The 24,367-nt window shown below is 41.9% G+C and overlaps 1 protein-coding gene across 9 annotated transcripts in view; it reads right to left on the bottom strand.

Moving 5' to 3' along the window:
* The window catches only part of LOC133404734 (muscleblind-like protein 1), a 111,773-nt gene that overhangs the window by 47,439 nt on the left and 39,967 nt on the right, over positions 1-24,367 (bottom strand). For 3 of the 9 annotated variants that reach the window (XM_061680920.1, XM_061680919.1, XM_061680917.1), the window contains exons 2-3: positions 15,741-16,263; positions 15,477-15,651 (exon numbers count right to left, since the gene is read on the bottom strand). The exons of 1 other annotated variant lie outside the window; for it this stretch is intronic. In XM_061680920.1, the coding sequence (XP_061536904.1) occupies positions 15,477-15,651; positions 15,741-15,778 (213 nt within the window). In that variant the 5' untranslated portion in view covers positions 15,779-16,263. Of the gene's footprint in view, positions 1-15,476; positions 16,264-24,367 lie in introns of those variants that run through there. 5 more of the 9 variants (XM_061680918.1, XM_061680922.1, XM_061680923.1 and 2 more) reach the window with 5 other exon arrangements.

The raw sequence follows: 24,367 nt of genomic DNA, 5'->3' as shown, positions 1-24,367 counted from the left end.
CCGTGAACAAGATCAGTATATCAGTATACAACAAACACATCAGGATAGTCGAGCGAGTGCAAGCTTCAAAAGACGTATCACAGTACAGCGGTTTAGACCTTATTAAAAGAGACCCACACTTGGGTACGGCTCATCTTACTTTCTTGGGTCATTGAATCAATCGCAACTCAACTGTTCTGGTTGTCTTGGAAGACATTTCGCCTCTCATCCGAGCAGGCCTCATCAGTCCATGCACCAAGGCTAGATAGGACAGCTGTAGCCTTATCATACTGTTGTAACTTCGCAAAGGAAAACAGGCAGCCGCATCCATCATATCTGATGGATAAAAAACTTATGGTAGGAACAATTAGTTTTTCCTCTCACTGTACTGCATTATTGATAGGAACCAAGAATGAAAGGACATATAGAAGCTGCTAATGTGGGGCACTTACACGTTCCATTCTCGTTGTAACACCAAGTAACAGTTTTACAATGATGAAGCAATGGACAGGAGTTCTGGCCCCACCCAGATGCAGGCATTTGAAGAAAGAAAGGCCTCCTCTCAAAATAAATGTCTGGTACTCTGCAGTTAAGTACGTTAATGACCCAATTTGAGGAAAAACAGGTTTGCACTTTGGTGCTGATCCTAATCAAATTTATTTTTTTTGCCTTGTCATTGTGTCTTTTTTTGGCTTTTGTTTCAATTTGTCATAGTAAATGCCAGAATAGCTCAACCTGAAGATGTAGGTCTACTTCTGACATATACTGCAATCTGAAGGGTTCAATACATAATGAGGCTGTGGATCCAGGTACCAATGTTCACTTTTATTTAAATAAAATAAATAAATACAATTTCTCAAGAAACATAATAAAATGAAAAATTATGGTGTGTCTGAGTGAATGACAACACCATGTAAGCTTTAATGCAGTTGAGAAAAAGAGGTGAGACAATAAAAGATGCCCTGAAAGCAGAAAAAACAAAACAAAGAAAGCACTCCACTTTGGTCTCAGAGGATCAATACTGCACAGAGACAAAGTGCTGATAAACAGTGAAGTTTCTGTTAATTAGCACTAATAATCTCTTTTTTCCCCTTACTGCTCACTTCTTTCCATTTCGTTTCCTTGTTTGGCCTTTCTTATTCATGTGTTGATCCCAACCTGATGTTAGGCGAGACAACAAAGCAAAACGGAGGTATGCATGTTCTTTTCATAAGGGTAATAAATATCCCACTCCTGTGTCGTTTGTGGCTGACAGCTCCACAGATGAGATTTAATGAACCTCTCATCCAACTCTGATTATTTTCTAATTAAAATAGCATGAGTGATGGCGACACGAGCGCATTGAGGATTGCTGGTTTATAACAGCGTGTTAAATACAACAAGTGACAGGCACGCAAACACAAGTCTAATTCGTTTGAGCAATCGGCTAAGGTTGTTTGTCGGGAAAGAAAGATTGACCAAACTTAAATAAACAAATATGTCAAGTGTACATTTGGTTAACTGCGGCAACAGTGCCAGTCACATTCCCCAATCTTGTTGGCTCATGGAACGCAAGAACGGTACGCTCTTGCTGGTATTGGCTCTGTCCAATACTCCACAGACTTGCTTCATGTGCAGCCCATAGATTCACACAGGAGAGACACGTAAGGGAAAGTTAACTGTTTGTCGTGTTCGCTAGCCTGGCCATGAGCTAATGAGCTAGCCCGCAACCTAACGAGCTAGCAAGTTAACGGCGAAATCATTTAAAATGTCAGTAGCTCTCCAAGTTGTTGTGTGTTAGTCCCCAATTAACACAAACACTAGAACGTTAACTGTTTATTAAGCATAAGGTAACATCAGTGACACAAATTATTCAGCCACTAGTTGACTACAGCGAATATATATTATATATTTGATTGACAGGTGAAGGGCTCGTCTTCAGCGGATCAAACACACGAGCCGGGTTTAACATGGAGACTTTTTTGTCATTCCGATTGAGGAGCTCTAGTCAACTGATTACGTGTGACGTGATCTATTCCAAGCGTGCGTGCGTGTGTGTGTGTGTGTGTATGAAATAATCGAACGACACAACGAGTATCAAATGCCTCTGTGTGTAGCCTTCATCGACTATGAAAAAGCGTTTGACTCAGTCACCACCACTTCGATACCGCAGGCGCTAGTAAATCAAGGGATAGCACATTCTGCTGGCCAGTAAATAAAATATCTCAACAGTACATTCATAACACTTCTGACCTGACTGAATTTACCAAGCCATTATCCATCCATCCATCCATCTATTTTCTGTACCGCTTCTCCTCACTAGGGTCGCGGGCGTGCTGGAGCCTATCCCAGTTAGCTTCAGGCTAGAGATGGGGTGCACCCTGAACTGGTCGCCAGCCAATTGCAGGGCATATATAAAGAAACAGCCATTCGCACTCGCACTCACACCTATGGGCAATTTAGAGTCTTCAGGAAATGTGTGCAGTTTAAAGTCACAAGTAGTGCGATAATCAATGTCGATCGTGCAAAAGTTGCAGATGCTACTACTTGGGCATCAAGGGCAAAAGGACAGGTGCACCTAAAGCCCTTCCTCCCCGCTCGAAAAGCGCTTTAGAAGTGGAATGCATTATTATTATTATTATTATTATTAGTTATCAGGCTACTTCCTCTTTCGAAGAGGCAGAAGAATAGACTAGCAGTGCCAATATTATTCAGGGGTTGGACTGTTCCACTGGTTGCCAAATTGACTCAAATATCACCTTTGTCCAAATTCTCAACAACATGTAATGGCTTGTAGCCCCTCTAGAAAGTCTGTTTTGTATTTTTTGATGTGACCTGTACTGTATATGTTCTACTACTTACTGTGTTTATGCTGAACATCTAAGCAATCTTTTTCCCAGCTCGCTGTCTTGTCTTGCAGGTACTTATGCAGGATACGGGTGTGTATTTTCTGCGTTCCAGTGTAGTATAAGAGGCGTAACACTGCCTTTGTGTGACGGGCCACAATCAGAATCGGAAGTTTACCACCTGAGACTCACTGGCCACACCCCTTTGTGTTGAAGGTAATTGTAGCTGTCCCAGACTGTATGTTGCCATGCATCTATCTCAATATGCAAAGTCTGTGACACACTAATGTCCTCGTTCAGTAAATTAAAAATGACAAATAAATGGGTAGGTAGTGTAAAAGGGGCTCATATCAAAATGAGTGCTGTAAAAATGTTGACCTAAATCTTTTTCTACAGTACATACTGTACTGTATATTTACCCTCCTCCATATCATTCAGCTACAGTAGCTCTAGGTGTTTTTAACAAGACTGTCACCGGCCAGACTGCTGTAACCATGACAACCAATACATACATTTAATTTTTTTATTGATTGATCGATTTATTTTTGTGGCTTAAACCACCCAAAAACACATACAGTATGTTGTGTATTAGATTTTGGACCAATTAATTGCTTGGCTGCACAAGAATATATGGTGCCAAGAATGACTTGTCATTTACCTCCTGAGGTCTTGTTCGTTATTTGGCAGGAGTACACTCCGACAGTGGGATCAGTGTACACTTCTATCGATAAAGGTTTTTGGACACAGCTCTTTTTTCAATCAATTAATCCATTAGCGCTTGGACTAGACTTCTTAATCTTCATTTCAAGACAATTTGAACAATAATAGGCTTCCAACTTTGTTACAACACTTTGGAGAAGGGCCCTGTGATTGACTGGCCACCAGTCTAGAGTGTAGTCTGTCTTTTGCCCCAGTTCAAACAGTGCAATCCTAAACAGGATAAGCGGTATAAAAAAATGTATGATTCGATGAACTTTGGGGAAGGCCCTTTTTTTTTTTTTTTGCTCAAGCGGTTTACACAGAACAACAAACAGGTCTAATTTGAGCATTTTCCCTTCCCTTTTGACAAAATTCAGCAGAGGCCTGATTATCGGATGTCTCTAAAAGATTATCCTGAGCCATTTTCCTGTGGTGTGGGGTGTGTTAAGAGTTATTTTCCCAACCGGAGTTCTTCAGAAAACATTTAGGGATGACAATCGTAAAATGTTAAACTTCTTCAATATACTGTAGAGTATATGATGACCAATTTTTACGTCCTAGGTCAACACTGAGTTTATGAAAGATGATAAGGAGAAGCGTTAGCAACTGCAATGTAGTTACTTGATAAGCTAAAGGTTAGCCTAGCTTGTATTTATTTTTCTACTACTACTCTTTTTTTTCCATATTTGTATTTTTTGGCATTCGGGACACCCTTTGGCACAGTGCTTTTTGGGCTCGCTGACATTTAAAAACACAGTTAAGATTTTAAAAATCAGTATCTGTGTACCCTACTTTAGATGACTTTGGTGTGGAAAAAGTCCATCAAACAGCTTCGGGATGAACTAGAACAGCAGCTGTAAATTGGAAGTTGTTAGAGCTGCAAACATGGGCAATATTTTCTTGCATTTTCACCTACTGTATGCCAAGTGAGCGTCAATGCATGTGTGAACCTGCAATAGTTTGTGTGTTTATGTGCTGTGGGACTGAAAGCAAACGATAAGGCTCCCAAAGTGCACCACGGCAGGATTCCGCGGCATCAAAAAAGAGCAGAGGGTCAGTGACATTTAAAGGGAACACAAGCCGACGTGAAGGCAAGCGTACAGACGTACAAAGCTGCTCCGCGACAAAAAAAGGAAGACGGGTTAGCAGACAGATGGGCGTCCTCCGGCATGTTCATGTTCTGTTAGTCGCTCTCCATCTGCCTCACTTCGTCCCCCCATTACGCCTTATTTGTCTGCAGTCTCATTTAAACGTTTGTTTAGCTCCGCGCCACTCCCACAGAATTACAAAGAGTTAGACGGTGAGGTAAAGGACGTCGAGGATTTAGACTAACGAGAACTGATCAGATATTCTGTTCACAATTGCAGTAGTGGCGGCGGCGGGACATCACGACTCAGCGCTCCAACGCCTTGATACAACTCTTGAGTGATACATTTAAGTAATAGTCACAATAAACATGTCCGCACGAAAAGGTGACCCAGGACAATCAGAATGTTCTTTCTGAACGCCCTTGTGTGTATTTTGGCTCTGATGTTGTTATGCCATGTCTCCATGCTGATGTGGCGTTGTTTAAGATGGATGTGTGCACGTGCTGAGGCAGCGTATCCGCAGATGGACGGAAAGACGGTGGCCAAGCCTCTCTGAGGACATGGAAACATTTAGAGAACGTTCAAGGGAGGTTGGGAGGGGGCGCTCGGCCATGAATCGAGCGAGACAACGTTGATAGCGACTGTCTGCTCTGCTTGTTTCATAGTCATGTGCTGTTACAAGCCTCCTTTCGTAATGTCTTGTGTGGGCTGAGGACTGAGGGATCAAATAGGATGGATCCTGTTCAGCTAGGCCCCGAATATAGGCCGAGAGTCGAAAAATGGATATGGACAGCACTAGACGTTGTTTTGCCAATCACTCATACATACAGTAGATCATGCATTTAAACAGCAGTACCACAACTCATTGATACTTTCAAGCCAAGCTCAACCATCTTGAATGAGATAATAGCTGGGTTCCAATTCAAGGGCTGCATCAGTCCAAAATTGCATTTGGAGGCTAATGATGTCACCACATTACTTAAGATGTGCCAGTTCAAAGGTGCTTTCAAACATAAATTTGGTGGCACAAATGCAAGAATTGGGTTTTGAACGTCAAATGCCAAATATGTTAAACATTGTGGGACCTTAAAGACCTTGTAAAGTGAGTTCAGAGATTTGTTCTTAAATACACTATACATGTCTCAAGATAATTGCTGAAAAGGTACAAAGACAAAGAACTATGTCGCACTAAATTGCTAACCGTTTAGCAAAGGCTGATTTTGTTGTCTCAAATTCTGTATATAGTTTATACCATACACTCAGTTCCAACATATGCAATTTAAGGAAATATTTAATAGTGACTTCCCTAATCCACAGCATTTACCGGTACCTTACAAATTCAATAGAGATTATAAGGAACCGTGGCGTAACAAAAGTATAACTGAATAAAGGGACAACAATGCCAAGGGTACTGTGTAATTGCATGTATATCCAAAACCAATGACTATGGACGAATGACTTTGCTAAAAAGTCCATCTCGGTCTCATTAAAACTTAATAGGGTTCTTCTCTCCTCGACACAAATAGGCCTTGAAAGGTTGTTAGCTGGTTAAAGTAGAAAAATGTGCAGCGCACCCATTTGACCTGAGCCATCTCGGCCATCCTGCAAAACCCAATAAGGTTCTTGGACTGACAAGGAAATACCCCTCGACACCAAATTACCCATTGCTTATACGTCATCACTCCCCGATGGTTGGCTACAGTGCAAAAATAAATATATAATAATAATAATATGCTGTAATGTTGAGGACGCAGCTGAGTGACAAAAGATTAACAGAAGCACATGAGATGAGAGGACGAGGCGAATGAAGAAGGGGAGCGGATTAAAGGACCTGGAGTACATCTCCCTTTCAAAGAGGTCTTATCGCATGTCCAGCGTCCTCTCAAGCTCACACACACACACACACACACACACATACACACAAGAGCGTGATTGAGAGTTTTGAATGTGTCGATGAAGGCCGCTATCCTCACAGTATTTCAAAGCATCTAAGTGTTACACAACATGCTGCTAGTGTGAAGTCCCCCTACCACCACCACCCCACAACCCATGAACGCCTGACGCCGATACTCTACATTGTTACTTGAAGTTGGAATGCTCTGCTAAAGTTGGATGGTTTGTGGAATTTGACAATTTTAAAAAATTTAGAGTTAAAGCCATCATCATGTGACATCGGCATATCATGTAAACTTCAGCCTGCAACAAAGGAATCTGCCTGTGTGGTTTACCTTTTTTCTAGAAAGACAGTGGAAAGAGAAAAAGAAAATGCCCTGGACATTACCATAAAGTAATACTCACATTCTGCTATTTTCGTATATGTGCCCTGCGATTGGCAGGTGGCCATTCCAGGGTGTACCCCACCTCTCGCCCAAAGTAAGCTGGGATAGGTTCCAGCTCACCCGTGACCGTAATGGTCATAAGAAGTGTACAGTATATGCTTATGCAAGGCAATTAATAATATTAAAATGTTACATAAAACATTGCCTGTAAAGTTAATAAAGGGTTTATGACAATAAAGTTTGGATTCTGGAACAAATTAGTCCGAACATAATTGGTTGTTTTTCTCTATACCTGCACTACGATTGACTGGCGACCAGTCCAGGGTGGAGTCTGCTTTTCTCCCAAAGTCAGGTGGCATATGCTGTAAAAGGCTTATCTCCCTCGGGGAGACATCGCCGAGACTGCCAAGGTTGATCAGTTGCGACGATACAGGGACCTGGGAGACCAAAATATTGTTTGTGCTCTCACCAGAAAGATGTCTGGGAGACTTATCCAGACAATGTGAAAACCAATTCACCTGGAAGTCGCTGATATAAGCCTGTTTGTGTGTGGGAGCACGGACACCGGGACAGTCTTCCAATGAGGAAAACACTATAACGTCCATAAAATCCAAAATATTGTGGCGATCGTTCTGATATTTTCAGAAGTTGAAGTGGGCATACGTAGAGATGGCCACATACATTTTGGTGACAATTAATTGCAGTTTTGTGACATTAAGCTACTTTAAGATTTGTCTCTATAGTGGGCCTATAGAAGCGTCTCCAAAAGGTCTCCGATCGTGCTCCTTGGCAACCTGGCTAGTCTCCAGGAAATTCTAGGAGACGTCACAGAGACGTCTCTGCAACTACCGAAGACTAGTTTCTAGGCCAGTGAGATAGGCATCTAACTCACCCACGAACCCTGAACATTATAAGCTGTGTAGAAAATGAATGGACGGATTGTTCAACCAGCATCACTAGGCATGATCCCAATTTTTTAAAGATATTTTTTCAGAAAAACTATCACAATAAACAATGTTGTTTTTTTAATGCCTTTGAAATCATGAAAAATAAGGATCGTCCTTATTATTTTTCATTATTTATTTTATTTTTTTGCTTTGAAATCAGCATTGTTGTTATTATTATTTTTGCTATTACTATAATTTCCTTTCTTGTTTCTCTCAAACTGTTTTCTTTACTCTGATATGAATCCCCCAGGGTCTGAAATAAAGAGCTGCAAGACTAGCCTGGTTTACATGACGGCTTCTATTCCGATTATAATCTGTTTTGAAGCCCAAACAGGATGAAAATGCTCCATATAGACACCTCAAGAGGAATAAATAGGCCGAATCCAAATGGAATGTTATATGGTTTCATGGGGTTGCAGTGGCGGTTTCTGATATGGGTGATATGGGCAGCTGCCCAGGGCCCGCCTAACCCCCCTTTGATGATCAGCCACAGGTACGCTACTGAGGGTTGGCGCACATGGCACATACACTTCTAAGATGTGTTATGAAACTAAACCAACACAAAATCTTCGCTCCCAAACCCACCACGTCAAAGACCATAGAGGTTGGTGCACTTGACGGGCGTCGGATATGGCGCATTGACTTTCGACATAATTTCTTTTGGAGGCAAATCTCCGTCAGCCCTAAACCTCCCGAGTTGACAATCGGCAAAGGGGTGCAATTGATGGCCATCGCACAGGGCGACATTTGGTCCAGGACCGCCACTGCAGGAGTGGAATATTCCTTTTGTATCCAGAATAGAGCCAGAAAAAGCTCTGTCTGCGCATGCTTCGTCTCGACATAAATACGCGGTGAGGTCCTCTTTTACGCACTGTGCAAAAATGGCAGCTCCCGACAGAGCTCATATGCAACAGAGATCTTGTTTTTAACTACTTATAAGTTCTTTTTATGAAGCGTTTTTTTTAAATAAACGTATGAAACAATCACAAGTACTGTGCTGAATCGACAATGGACTTCCATCTTGATAAATGACGTGAGGTTCTTGATGAAGTGCGGCTGTTCTGATTAAACGTAGTGCACATGATAGTATGCACCCGATTGGAATAGATCACGTAACATGTAAACACTTGACCAGAGATCTTCAATTGTAATGATTTCAATCGGAATAAATAAAAAAAAAAAGTCTCCATGTAAACCCGGCTACTGTGTGGTTGGTCCGCTGAAGATGAGCACTTCACCTGTCAATCAAATATACGGTACGTTGACGTTCGCTGTCGTCAAGTACTGGCTGAATAACGTGTGCTGCTGAGATTATGCTTAATATACAGTTAACCGTCCCGTGTTTGTTTTCATTGGGGACTAACACACACGACAACTTGGTGAGGCGCTGACGTTTTAAACGAATTCGCCGTGGTGCAGCTAGCTGTTTAGCTCCCTAACTCGCTAGCTCGTTAGCTTGTGAGCTAGTTTGTTAGCTTGTGGCCGGGCTAAAGACTATAATAAACAGTTAACTTTCCCTTAAGTGCCTGTGTTGTGTCAATCTATGCGCTGCACATGGAGCAAGGTTGTGGAGTATTGGACGGAGCCAACAACAGGAAGAGTGTACCAGTACGCCGGCGTTCAATGAGCATACTAGCAGTTAATGACAAAGCCATCCAAGTCTGTGTGATCCGCACACCGGCACACCACAACAATGAAAATTTATCGAGTATGGAAAAACTATCCTGTCCATTTTATTTATCGAATGATAAGTCGATATAGTAATTATCGTGACGGGCCTAAGCATTTCTCACTGTATTGTGTTCAAACCACTGTAGCTTTAAAGTTTGTGGCTGGGTGCATAGATGCACATTTGTTTTTATCTGTGTTAGCAGACCTTCTTTGTAAGTTGAAGGACGTGCTCTAAAACTGTACATCTTTCTTGCAGCCCCCCTTCCACGCCTGGATGTGTGTTATGAGTCCATGTGCAGACAAAGCAGATATATCAAACTGTCAGGGAGGCACACTGTGGAATGCCCTGGCATGGAGAGCAGTGTCTGTTTTCATGATCCAAGCAGGCCCCGGCAGCCTCCATTTGTCAAGGCCTGTCTTACCTGTACCTACCGAACCCTGCACAGGCATCCTAGCAACCGGGCAAGCCCCATTCATAATAATAATGATAGTAATACAGAGGCCAGCTGAAGCAGAAACAGGCTCAGCTTTAAGTCAAGGTAAGCTACGGTCGGCTTGACGGACTTCTAGCTCGGCTCTCCGGTTATGTGGTTTGCCAATCAGATAGGGGCCAAATTACACGCCGCTCACTGCTAAATAGAACATTGGAATTCCGATGCACTGCTCCCACTTGAGCCACAGAGCATTGAAGCACTTGTGTGTACGCCGGGATAAAGCAATGATGTCACCGGGGATGCACCATCTCCTCACTTAACCCTTTACATTGTCTCGAACATTTTCAGTTGTAATGTCGAAGTGATTGAGATCTTTACAATATGTTTATGTTTTGGATATGCTTTTGCTCCTTTAAAAGGTAAAAAACACGTGTTTGGGATGTGCCATGTGAATCTCCTCAGGAATGGACCTGCTTTCATACACACAGCTTTTGATCAAGATTAGAGCTTGTGGAGCCATTTTATGAGAGTTTCGGGTTTTGTGGTGAGTCTTCAAACTTTGCCACCAAGCTCGGCCTACACCCGATAAAGAAAACTAACAACCTTCGCAATTAAGCGCTGCTCATCTGTCTTTTATACTTGGTTGAGATTTGGTGGCGATCGGGTGAATTCCCTTGCAGTAGTTTGTTCAGATAGGTAACCCTGAAAATGGACGTAACGCTGAAAAATAGTACAAAATGACAGACTACCCATACGTTTCACAGTGTAGGTCCTCATTGATTTACATGTGTCATTTAATGATGAACATGTACGATTCTGTGGCAATTGGATGCACAGGTGGCGGTTGCTAATTCCCAGAGGTGGGTAGTAACGCGTTACATTTACTCCGTTACATTCACTCAAGTAACATTTTGGATAAATTGTATAAACAGAGTAGTTTGAATGCAACAAAAAAAAGAAAATATTTATTCTTGTGTGTCCTGTCATGATGAACATACCGGTACTGGATTTCATACCAATATTTGCCAGATGTCAACTGGTAATACTCTGCAACACTGGCAATACATATATTATTGCCAGGATGTGTTACCAAAATTTTGTGAATTTCTGAATATGTTAAAGACACCCAAAAGTTGATTGTGTCATAAGAAATAACACAATTTCAATGAGGTCTTCGCACCATAGAGGAGCAGGAGGCTATGCAACCTCCACACAGGAGTCAAGATTGGAACCCCAAATCTCAGAGCTGTGGGGCAAACATTCTAAACTCAGCTTTACACGATCAGGATTTTTGGGGCCGATCACCGAGTTTAAAAAAAAACGATAACTGATCACTGATCCGATCCGAAGATGGAGCAATGTGTCTATTTAAATGACTTGTTCATTTACTGTATATACTTGTGTACTGTATACTGAGTATCTTCAAAAGTATTCTCTTGTCAGGTCATGTATTCTAATCAGTCAGCTCAAACCAACATTACAACATGACAGAAATAATGGGTGCTAACCATCCATCCATTTTCTGAGCCGCTTCTCCTCACTAGGGTCGCGGGCGTGCTGGAGCCTATCCCAGCTGTCATCGGGCAGGAGGCGGGGTACACCCTGAACTGGTTGCCAGCCAATCGCAGGGCACATAGAAACAAACAACCATTTACACTCACAGTCACACCTACGGGCAATTTAGAGTCTCCAATTAATGCATGTTTTTGGGATGTGGGAGGAAACCGGAGTGCCCGGAGAAAACCCACGCAGGCACGTGGAGAACATGCAAACTCCACACAGGCGGGGATGGGGATTGAACCCCGCACCTCAGAACTGTGAGGCTGCAGCATAAAATCAGCATAAAATGATCATTATCGGCCGATACCGATCAAGCTGATCAGATCGGTGTAAAGTCTATTCTAAACACTAGTATACTGTACTGCCCATCCCAATACAAATCAAACACAAATACTCATAATATATATTAACAATAAAATTAACCGTTAACAGTCATATTCTCTTTCATAAATTTAGTATTGCCCTCTGAGGTCTTAATTTAAACTACAATGGCTCCCAATAGGAATAATGTCCTCTTGCCCCCTGCCTTACATTAAAGCACTTTTACACAACCTGTCCACCTCATTCATTGAGTGTTCATATCTATCCCTCCTGCTATATTTTCCTTTCCCTCATCTTAGGCCGAGCGAGAAAGTGGAGCTGCACAGTGGGAGTGTGTTGTCTCAGTGCCAGGGCAAAAAATAGAGTCAATTGCGAAGCTTTCCGAGAACACCCTACTATGCTGTGTGACCTCAAAATGAAACACACACTCTTGCATATACAGTAGTCCCGAACATAAACGACACAGTGTGTGCTTCCCTCATTCTCCTCCTCCTCCTCCCACAGTCTCCCAGCTACTGTGACAGAAACCTCCAACAAAGTCCCGCCCAGAGACCCTGCTGTTAAACTTGTCGGCCAAGGAAGGAATCTCTCAATCGCATTCACAGATGTTGAAGCGATGACTGGGTACATCTCCACTTGCATAGGAACACACAAACAAGCACTCTATTTCCTCATGGACTTATTTGCACTTACTGACCACAACATTAGGTAGCTTTTTTTATGTACTCACAGCATCTTATTTACACCGGGCCTTAAACGATTGAATTAAATAATATTCATCCATACATTTTCGATATCGCCTTTCCTGTTGCCGGTTGTGGGTGAGCTGGATTCTATCTACAGTAGTTGACTTTGGCCGGGAGGCAGGATACACCTTGGACTGGTCGCTGGTCAATCGCAGTGGGCATATGGGCATATAGTCTTTCTAATCTGTGAAAAACGAGTTCCAGTTTTATTGTAACTTTCATTCTTCTGCTCTTTTTTAGTTTACTTTATGTAACATGCAGTTCTATGCATGCATCACACCACACTGGCTCCAAGAGGCCAAGACGCATACAGCAGGAACAGCAGATGCAGTCATGGCTTTGTAAAAAAGACGCAAAGGCTTTTCCCCCCTGAATGTCTGACATGAAATCTGCTTGAAAAGTGTTTCCTGTTTTAGGTCAATTAGGATTACCAACATTATTTCTGTTTGCAGAATATTGAGAGAAGGATTGTTCTTTTTTTCATCAAATATATATGATAGACATTACAGTCACCCCAGACGTGCCAATGTTTTATTATTATTATTATTTTTTATTTTTATTTATTTTTATTTATTGTTTTTTATTTATTTATTTATTTTGTTACTAATTAATTTTCTGGTTGTTCTATTAAGTTATATTTAAAGTTGAGTTTTGGTAGTAAATAAGTTTCGAAATCAGTGAATAATCGTGTTTATTAATCATGATTTCAATATCAATCAAAATAATGGTGATCATTACTTTTGCCACAATGGCCCAGCCCCAGTGTACAGTATATTATAGCAGTGCACAGAATGAACCCATGCATCAGTTAAACACAAAATCACTGTGTTCAAAGGACAAAACCAATAAATCATGAATTACACACAAAAATCAAAAACATAACTCAATGAATATTTACTGTAAATCAGTAAATCAGTGTCAACTTTTGCTGTTGCCTTAAAGAGAGAAGTTCAGGAAGGCTTGCCTTCACGTTGGCAAGTGCCACTCTCATATCATTTTCGCAACAAAATCGTTTTTTTTCCTAGTTTTTGTCTACCATCCTCGAAAAGGAGTGCTCTTAAAGATATGTGTTGTTACAAACAGTAAGAGTATCTTTAAGGTTTTCTATGATTTGGTGATACCAAGAGTTGTTACAAGTCATGTGAACGGAATGGCAAAACACAGTGACCTCCGCTGAACCCCTGAGACTGACTCACCAAACCCCTGTGGGGTTCCATGAAACCCATCTTAAGAACCAGTGAGTCAGTCTTCAGTCAACCCTAGAAACATGTTTTGGGATGTTGGAACATGGGGGAAACACAGGCAAGCACAGGGAGACCATGCAAACTCTACATTTCATTCAAACCTGGATCTCCTGACTGTGAGACAGATGTGCTAATTACAATTCAACCGTCCTGCCCCACTGTCTCCGTACAACACACATTATCTCATTCCATTCAAGAATTTGTTTACAACATTGGTAAGACTCCACAATTTAATTCATGGAAGGCACTATTAATGTGCCTTGGTTGGTGCTGCTACTTTGGTCAGCAGCAAAGTTGTTCTGTGCTCAGCAGTTTTACTTTTGTCCGTGTGTGTGGGTATGAGGTGGACCTTTGGGGGGGAGGCTCTTATTTCTTTCAAGTGGATGAAGCACACGGGGGTTAATTGAGACACAGCGGCTACACGCCTGTCTACAATGATAAAATACACATCCAACAACAAGGAGCTGAATAAAACGTCTAATGTTCTCAGAAACCAGAGCTGAACTTTGCAACCTGACATGCTAACATCACAATCGACAGCTAACAATCTTTAGATTCCATCTTCAGTCGTCTGCAGCATGAGTCAAAACAGCAGCCAAAGGGCCTAACTGCAGCCATAGATAATAACACTTAATCCTATTGTAGGAAGGAAACGTCATGCCCGTATTGGTGAGAGTTACACCGGAAATCATCATCATCGTCATTTAAACGTCGATAGCTATAGCATGGTACACACATACACATTTTTAAAATGTGAGAGACCCCACACCTGATGAGGAACAAAATGGCATTTGTGTTCTGACTGCTCTTATAGTGTGCGGTGTACTCAAGATGCCAACACAGCACACCATACACATCATGATATCGCCACCGAAAATCACGAGTCTCTTCGCTCAAACCAGATGTCTGTCGTAGTATCAAGACTGACCTGTGAGAAGCAGCATAATGCCACAGGGCATTCAAAGAAGAAGAGAGAAGACTATTGGAGAAATACAATAAGGTCAAATGATAGCTTATTTGGTAGCTTCCACATTCTTTTTGGAATTTGTATTGTGGGGAATGACATGGAAGACACATAATACGAACACCAAACAAAACCAGTTGCTCCTGTGTTTGTTAAGGCAACAGCTCAAGCTTCAACGAAATTCCTAATTGACTATTGGTACGTTTTAGCTCACAATCACGGAGTCTCACACAAGAATTTGTGATTGTAATCATTGAACAGGTTTAACAGTTACAATTGTCGGCCCCACCCATTTTCCAAGCAGATCTGGGAGGGAAAAAAAATATCATTCTTAGCACATGTCCCCACTGGATAATTGCTAAGATTATGTTTTAAAAACATCTGATGCTGATTTTGATCAGACTTGGTGAATGTCCGTCTTTGTATTTACAAAGGCAAAGTTGTGGCTACAGCTCTTGTGTTGGATTACTTTAAATTGTGGGGATTGATTTGTCAAGTAGCCAACACATCACTTCCTCCTTAGACAAACCCGAAAGTCCCAAAGTATCACAGCGTTATAAATGACCAAAGCGTCGGTGTGACTATGATTCTAACACTATTAATACAACCACAGACAATTGTTGTCTCTATTGGGAGCTGTAAAAAAACAAAACAAAACAAAAAAACAGCAAAGAGGGCAGTGATGAATGGCGTAGTGATGAGTTGTTTGTCACACTCACCTTGAGTGAGTCAAAACAGGCGATGACTCGGCCGTTTTCCACTTGGCAGCTCTTGGCGGGGTGGGCGAACTTGCACTCGTTGTCCGGCCGTGAGCACGTCCCCCTTTGGAACTCCCGACACACCTCCAAAGTCAGCCACTTTGTGTCCCGGATCGGTGTCACGTTCACCGCCATTCTGGAGCAGGAGCCACAGCAGTAGCAGAAGCAGACGAGGACGGCTGATGAAGACTAATGTATATCCAGCAAATGCAATTATGAGCGCACCTGTGTGTTGCTAATGAGGATATATAAGTCAATGACATGGGAGAAGGTGGGCTCGAAAGGTCTTTGTCGGGATTTGAGCCAAGGGAGGCCTCTAGAGGCTCTGCCACCTGTAGCCCATCCTCAGGGCCCGCTTGCCTCAAATAGGAAGCCTTTAGCGGTCAGCTCACTCCTCACCTCAACTGTCAGACGAGAGAATGGTAAAGCATTATTGATCGCGTCGGCCCATGATGGGAAGAAGCAGGGCTCTGGGGAAAGGAGGAGGAGGAGTAGAAGGGTGTGGTGGAGAAAACAACGAGAGCGACAAGCTCCTTCCCGCTCACAGCAGCTGATTGGATCTGTTCATTCTCAACATCAGGCTTTATCTGCACAGGAGGGAGGCAGGCTGGGAGGGAGGGAGGGGCCCAACTTTAGCGAATCAGTAGCGCAGTGAATGGCGTCGGCTGCCCTGCGAGGCAACGCTGACGACTGTGGCAGGGTTCAGCTGAGTCCAAGAGCCACAAGCGGAAGACTAAGAAGGCACTCTCTGTGGAGAAGAGAGGAATAGTGTCAGGAGAAGCTACAATCAGAGGCCACACCCATTCACACCCATTTATAGTCAGTCACTCCAAACCATTTTATTTTGTCATGTGCCATACACATTCTCAAAGGCACAGACAAGGGGAATTTGATTCTGAATTTGTACCTAAGTCTAAACCTGCAGTAGACAATCACTAACCTTCCCTAATGCAGTACTAAAGTCATCCATCCATCCATTTTCCATACCGCTTATCCTCACTCGGGTCGCGGGCGCGCTGGAGCCTATTCCAGCTGACTTTTGGCAAGAGGCGGGGTACACCCTGAACTGGTCGCCAGCCAATCACAGTACTAAAGTCATAATTAAAGTAAATATCTGTATGAAAATGAAAAACCCTTCCAGGAGATACATATGAAACAACCTAACAAATAACCTTCTGTCTTCCTCAAAACCTTGCATGTCGGTACTGTTGTAAATCAAGAGTCCCCTGTAATATGGAAAATGTACCTCTTCCTTTCTCTGGGTTGCATGCCCACCCATCAAGTAAGAAATTACAAAAGGTATTTTTTGGGTAAGCTTCCTATGTCAGACAATGTGTCTTGCAGCAAGCCGTTCAGATAAGGTCTTGAAGCAATCCATTCAGAACCACTATCGTCTCAAAGTCAAAGCCAAGCTGATTAAGTTTCTGGTAAGGAGCACATAAAAACACGATATCACGTTAGATAGTAGTAATCACTAACGTAGCCACCACTGCCAGAAAAAACAACATGAACTTAACTGTACGAACACAAACCGCAAAGTGTTTAAGTTCCTAAACTTCAATTGAAACATACAGGGGGTGCTCAGTTTATGACAGTCACGACATAGAAGGAGGCACGGTGGACGACTGGTTAGAGCGTCTGCCTCACAGTTCTGAGGAGCGGGGTTCAATCCCCTGCCCCGCCTGTGTGGAGTTTGCATGTTCTCCCCATGCCTGCGTGGGTTTTCTCCGGGCACTCCGGTTTCCTCCCACATCCCAAAAACATGCATGGTAGGTTGATTGAAGACTCTAAATTGCCCGTAGGTGTGAATGTGAGTGCGAATGGTTGTTTGTTTGTATGTGGCCTGCGATTGGCTGGCAACCAGTTCAGGGTGTACCCCGCCTCCTGCCCGATGTTAGCTGGGATAGGTTCCAGCACGCCCGCGACCCTAGTGAGGAGAAGCGGCTCAGAAAAAGGATGAGGATGGACATAGAAGGACCTCCTGGATTCAGTGGTTATGATATTAATGCAAAGCTGTACTCGCATAGGCACACCCCGCAGTAGAGGTAGGCCGGGTGAGCAGTGGCTCATTTGCATGAGAGGACACCCCCACCCCGTGAAAAGAAACAAAAAAGCTCATTTGAACAGGGGTGTTTCGAGAGGGCAAAGCAAAGTCAATTGTTCTTTAATTCTGGATCCTTGGGGTATTTTTATCAAAGCACATTCTATCAAGACATTTCCCAACCGTTTTAGTTTGTGGATTTAAAAAAAAAAAAAATGTCTCATTTAAATTTTCCCAAAAAGACACTTTTCAAGCACATTCCACTAAGCTCGAACTAAGTTACAATGTATGGGAGGAAACTCAATTCAGGACATTTGTTTCTGCTACCATTGGTGGCGCTAGAGCCGCCCTTTAGTCTCTTCCAGACTTCTAGGAAGTAGGAAATAAACCAATGTGGATGTATGAACATCCAAGTTCTGACCTCAAAATGTTCCTGTAATAATAAACAAAAAACAGGGCGGACGACCTCCATAAGCGTGTCCTTTCACATTAGAGATGCATCATGGCCGATTATGCTGAAAACTAGTAGACATGCTGGCAACAAATGTAATCTTTTTTTTTTTTTTCAATTAAATTACTTCATGCAGAATGGATATGGCAACATATCTACAAAGAAATTTCCATGCAGAACAGGTCGTGCTAAATTTGGTGTAACTAATGAATCAAGTTTATCTTTTAATTGATGCCAGCATTGTTGTTAGACACTGCTGGAGCATGGTTCCATTGCACTTATGCGAGTCGGAGGTCAGAAATTTCTGGAAGGCAGTGTAAATATTGGACTTTTTTCTTATTGATTACATCATAGAAACCCAACCAGAAAATTAGGCAGACAGCAGAAATTTGATAGATTACTCTGTTATTTCAAAATTGACTAGGATTGCTTTTGAAGTAAAGTATTGTATCTTAAAATTCAAATTTAAGGTGGACTAATCAGATGATTTGATTTTCTCAGATGCCATCCAAATGGCGTCTGAGAAAAATGGCTGCCATGCTTATGCTGTACCAGCTACAGTAAAGCGTATCAATGATTCAAATGTGAAAAGGCCAAGTTGAGGTTGAAATACAGAAAGACAAAGGGAACTGGGAATGAGAGTATGTCTGGATGGATGCATGAAAAAATATGCATTGTGCAGCCTCCTCTCAGGAAAAAAAAAAGCAAGATTACATACTAATAGTCAAGGCTTAGAATATGGATAGAAATTTAGCATTTTCATGGCAATATATAGATAGTTTTCCTGTGACGTCACACACCTCAAGACACATTGTTTTGTTCTGATGCTTATTGATTGTTTGAATACATAAATTTGTCCAAAATGGTGAATTACTGTGCTATTTGGCTGTAACAATACACGTAAAAGGGACTAAGTCTCCTTCCACCATTTACCGGCGCTAATTTTGAATCAGGGTGTTAAGACTGACATTTGTCAGGGAAGAGACGGAGGTTGTGGTTTTCAGGATTGTGGCTTTCACGTATCAGCAGAGCTGTTTTCACGCCGGCCAGATGCCCAGTCCATACATCCGTGTTTGTTCTGAACACTTCATTAAAGGCAAGTTTTACCACTTTGCAACGTTAAAAAAACGCATTTTACATACCTTACATACAGTACATACCTCTATTTTCAAACTTTATATTTTAGTTCAGTTCTCTTAAGTAACAGATTTCTTATGTTCGGTCGATTGTTGCCGTGGTATTATATTAAAAGTACATACACATCAGAAATGTAGGATTAATTGATGACTAGGATGGCAGCTGATGCCTACGATGTTAACCGCTATCTAGCCTTGAGGCTAAGTAAGGGAAAGTCAGTGCCGTTTTATCCAAATTAAGCCAGGCTGTAGATGATGGCGAGTCAGTATCTGTTTTATTTCTGCTTTTCTTTGCACACCGTTAGGGGTGAGAGATTCTGTAGGGATCTTTTATGATGGCCACTCTGTCACTGTATCGTGTCTTTGCTATTCCATCCAAAGCTTCTTTATACATTGTCAACTTTTAGCCCTCATCTGGGCACATACAGAAAAAAAAACGAACAAACGAAGACAAGTCAGTATACTAGTCTTTCCGTTTCTAGCCTACTGTAGCTTGTCCTCCCGATCTTGTCCTCCAACATGGCGGGCAAACAAAAATCGGTCACGTGATTGAAAACTATCTTAAGAATTGAAGGTTATTTGGGCAAAATTGTCATCACTGAGGGCTTTGTGTAACGTGCTCATCCTGATTCGTATGATATGCTATGAAATTGCATTGTTCATGTCATTTTAAATGACGTCTCAGTCATTTGTATGATCCCTTGAATCCCCCCTGAATCCATCCATACTTCCATTTTCTAGTTTTCCTCATTAGGATCGCAGTTGAGATGGAGCCTATGCCATCTGCCCCGGAGGGGTTGGATATGTGTGTTGGGCGGGGGCGCACACCCCGGACTAGTTGCCAGCCAATCACAACATCAATTACGGATAAACAAGCACTCACACGCTCATTCACACCTATTGGCAATTCAAAGTCTTCACTGAACCTAACATGCATGTTGTTCAAATGTGGGAGGAAGCTGGAGTACCTGGAGAAAACCCACACAAGCCAAGGCTGGAATGTCAGAGCAGAGATTCAAACCCAGAATCTTAGAACTGTGACGTGGACATGCTAACCGAAAAAAACCCACTTCTGAATTATGCCCCAAAAAAGGTTTAACTCTGTCAACTGACTTTTTTTGTCCCCTGAGCTGTCAAATTTCTACATCTCCTAATGAGATCGATGTAATATCAATGTTGGCAGTCAGCCACTGAGGTCGACGTGAGCCTTCTCATCACAGGGAGATAGAATACTGTGAAGTGATGATATTCTCTTCCCCGTCCTCATTAGATCGACCCTTACAAAACACATTTTGACCGCCCCGCTCGCACAAAAAATAGTCTTTGCACAGTAAGCACCCTCATGCCCACATCTTGTTACATCACTTTTTCGTCCCCCGCTCACTACAGCAGATGTGCTTGTGAATACGCTATTGTTAGGTGTGCTTTATTTAATTGTGCCATATTTTGACTAGTTAGACCTCCATAGAGTGACTCTCTAACATGGACTTAGTACGGAAGTGTGAATTAAATTATAAAAAAAATAAAAAAATAAATAAAAATAAAATTAAAAAAACACCTTAGTTTTGTCATATGAGTGTCCAGAAAAGGCCCCTCTGACAGCTACTTTTCTTTGACTCAGTTTTGTATCCCCTTTGTCCATATTTGGCAAAAAAACATCTGGAACTCAGGAATGTTTGAAGGATTTTAATTCATATTTCACGTTTACTGAGGCACCATATAGCCAAAATTACATCCCAAACACTAGAAACAGTTGGTTTGGTAAAATATGGCACCTCTAAAGCAAGCCCTCTCCCCCTCTCTCAATTTGATAATGCTAGCTATGACTTCAGAACAGAATAATGACATTTGGATTTATGTAATTTGTATTCTCATAATTTGTTTGGTGCTGTTGTAAAAATATAATTTTAAGGGAATAATGACAAGGAGCTACAATGTGGATTGGTAGGAAAACAGTATAGTACAGCATGTTTCCTCGCTGGCAGCTGTGGAAGTCAGTGTTTTCCCACTAGTATGGAACGCATCACACTAACATTGTTTTAGGCCGAAAAATTACAATAAAATTTGAGAAAGAAAATCTGCCTTAAATGTCACATAAGAGGTTTGAGGTCAAGACATTTAATATTATTTTGGGAATTTTGTCTGATACTCCAAAAAAAGTACCAAAATGAAAAAAAAAAAAAAAAGAACGTGAGATGAGAATATAAACAAACAGCAATTGCTAACATTAGCCACTACCATTAGCTGCTATCAAGCTAGCCCCTTGCTGATAGTAAGCTAGCCACTGACTGGCTAGCTGCGTTCACTTTTCATCAAAGGTATTGGTCATTTTTACTTCAACAGCTGTTGTAATGTGTGTGTATGGTATGTTTATGCACATATACACTGGTTAATTTCTTTTTAGACTTGTTAAGAATGTTCAAATGGTCTGTACAGTTTTATACTCAAACAGATTCATTCCATCCATCCATCCATTTTCTATAGTGCTTGTCCTCATTGGGGTTGCATCCCAGCTAACATTGATAAGTGATAAGCGGCGTACACCCTAGACTGATTGCCAGCCGATCGTGGCAGATTAACTCCAGTCACATTTTTTCCCTATGGGGGACAAACAAATGTTTTGGCAACCACTCAAGACACCAATTTAGGCTACTAAGAAAATTCAGTGACTCTATAACAACAATTGTGCCACTTTCTAGGGAATGTGAACCAAACATAGCCATGAAATAAATGCTGTAAAAAATAATAAATAAAGAAATAGAAAGAGCAATAATAATGTGGTTGTATCTGGATTGGGCCAGTCACCTTTGTGGTATTCTACTTTTCAGGCCAAAGATGATATTTTTGAGCTGTGTGTGTGTGTGTTTTGTGTGTGTGCGCGCATGCATGTATGAGGTTACAGTAACCCACTACATCTGGCAGGAACAGTAGTAAGGAGGGAGCGCTGCAAAGACAGCTGCCATTACCAGATTATTAAATATAGAGAAGCACAATGAGTCTTGCGCATGTCTATTCTCACTGATTTACACGACCATCGCAACAACACTGGTCTTCTCAATGGACAGTACCTCAGGGGCCAGATGATTGAAGGAGTCATTTTCTTTGCGCAGAAATAAAAGAACCAAGTGAAATACGCCTCCAGGCTATAAAGGTGGCATTCAGTGATGAACATGTTACATGAACGAGTGTTTTTTAAATGTTTATTTGTGTAGTTTAGGCGGATGCAGGCGTGTATACCTCACTGATGGGTGTATCTGGATGACGTCAGGCTGGCATTGATGGGGTATGCATGACAGCAGGAACAGAGGAGCCAAATCGAAGTACAGTAATCCACATTCGCAAATGCACATCTCGTTAGCCTAATAATTGCTTACGTCATTTTTAACTTACTGTCACAATATCAATCAGAATCAGAATCAGAATCAGAATCAGAATCATCTTTATTTGCCAAGTATGTCCAAAACACACAAGGAATTTGTCTCCGGTAGTTGGAGCCGCTCTAGTACAACAAACAGTCAATTTACAGAACACTTTGGGGACATAAAGACATTGACAAAAAACAATTGTGCAAAAAGATGCAGAGTCCTCTAGCACTTAGAGCAGTTCGAACAACTAATATTGCAATAGTCCAGTGCAATGACCATTGTGCAAAGGGCGCTGAGACTTCAAGGAGTGTATGCGGTTTAAAGTGACGAGTAGTGCGATCATCTGGGACAATGTCGGTTGTGCAAATGTTACAGATACTCCTCAATCAGTGTGCAAATGGAGCAGATGCTACTCTGGCATGAGTGGCCAGTATATGCAAATAGTGCAGCATGGCGAGACAACTACAGTGAGTGCACAAGTAATACATAATTGGCCCCACAGAAATGTGACAACGAACTCAAGTCAAAAAATTGCCAGCTTGTTGTAATGGAATTATAGGTTAGGTGTTTAAGAAGTTGATCGCAAGAGGGAAGAAGCTGTTGGAATGTCTACTAGTTCTAGTTTGCGTTGATCGGTATGAAAAAACAACAACAATTTGCTTGCTAAAATCTTTTTTTCTTGATGTCTGTGTAGATTCTTAGTCATCCAAGTCATGGTAATCTGCAAAGGTTGAATCGAGGCAACTGGACTTTTACTGTTTGTAGAGTTTGTTGTATTTTTTCGTTTTCAGAAAATGTTCAGAAGTACAAATACAAAATCCACCCATCCATCCATTCTCTGTACACCTTATCCTCACTAGGGTCACGGGTGTGCTGTAGCTGATCCCAGCTGACAGGGCGAGAGGCGGGGTACACCCTCAACTGGTCGCCATCCTGGACACCACCTTCTCCTGTTCTTCTCTTAACCACCACTGTCAAATGATAAATGTGGACTGCTCAAACGCTACAAAAAGTTGCACAAAATGAAGCAAAGAGTGCAGAGCAATGGGACTGGCGTTTCACTATTGGGGCTGAATGTCAATGAAGGACAGCGGACCATCTCTTATCCAAATTGCTCCCCCGGTCACACTCTCAACACTTTACTTTTAATGAGCCACTGTTGCAAAGGCCTCGTGATGCTGATGGCGTTGTACAAACACCTAAAGGTAATAACGATAATGCTCAGTTTTGATTGACATTTTGAGAGAGGTATTTTCGTGGAATGGGATTAAAGCATAGTGCAAGACCTCAGTTCGGCAGAGCTTCAAAGCACATTTTGCTTCTTTCCTTGCATTTGTGTGACACTTTATTTGGATGGATATTAAGGAGACACGGTAAGGTCCATCGATCCATTTTCTACACCGCTTACCCTTACAAGGGTCGCGGGTATGCTATGGCCTATCCCAGCTAACTGTGGGCAGGAAGTGGGGTACCCTCTGAACTGGTTGCCAGCCAATCGCAGGGTACATATAAACAAACAAGCATTCGCACTCACATTTATACCTATGGACAATTTAGGGTCTTCAATTAACCTACCATGGATGTTTTTGGAATGTGGGAGGAAATCGGAGTACCCAGAGAAAACCCATGCAGGTATTTTCCGAAAATTAAAACCAGCTCCCACGTGTCTTATTGATGTGATTCCGTCAAAGTACACCAAGGGTCAAGAATTCCGAAGAATTGTAAATGTCTTAGCTTAGTGGAATGACAGTGTAACGTTCTTATAAAATAGTGAATGTCTTTTTTGGGCTTTGGGGCAACTTTAAATAAAAAAAATTCCACAAATTAAAAGAGTTCCGAGGCCTCTTAAAAATGTGCTT

The sequence above is a fragment of the Phycodurus eques genome, chromosome 7 (genome assembly GCF_024500275.1).
Source record: "Phycodurus eques isolate BA_2022a chromosome 7, UOR_Pequ_1.1, whole genome shotgun sequence".
Taxonomy (NCBI): domain Eukaryota; kingdom Metazoa; phylum Chordata; class Actinopteri; order Syngnathiformes; family Syngnathidae; genus Phycodurus; species Phycodurus eques.
The sequence above is the reverse complement of the archived record's forward strand: the minus strand, read 5'-3'. Positions and strand labels throughout refer to the sequence as shown.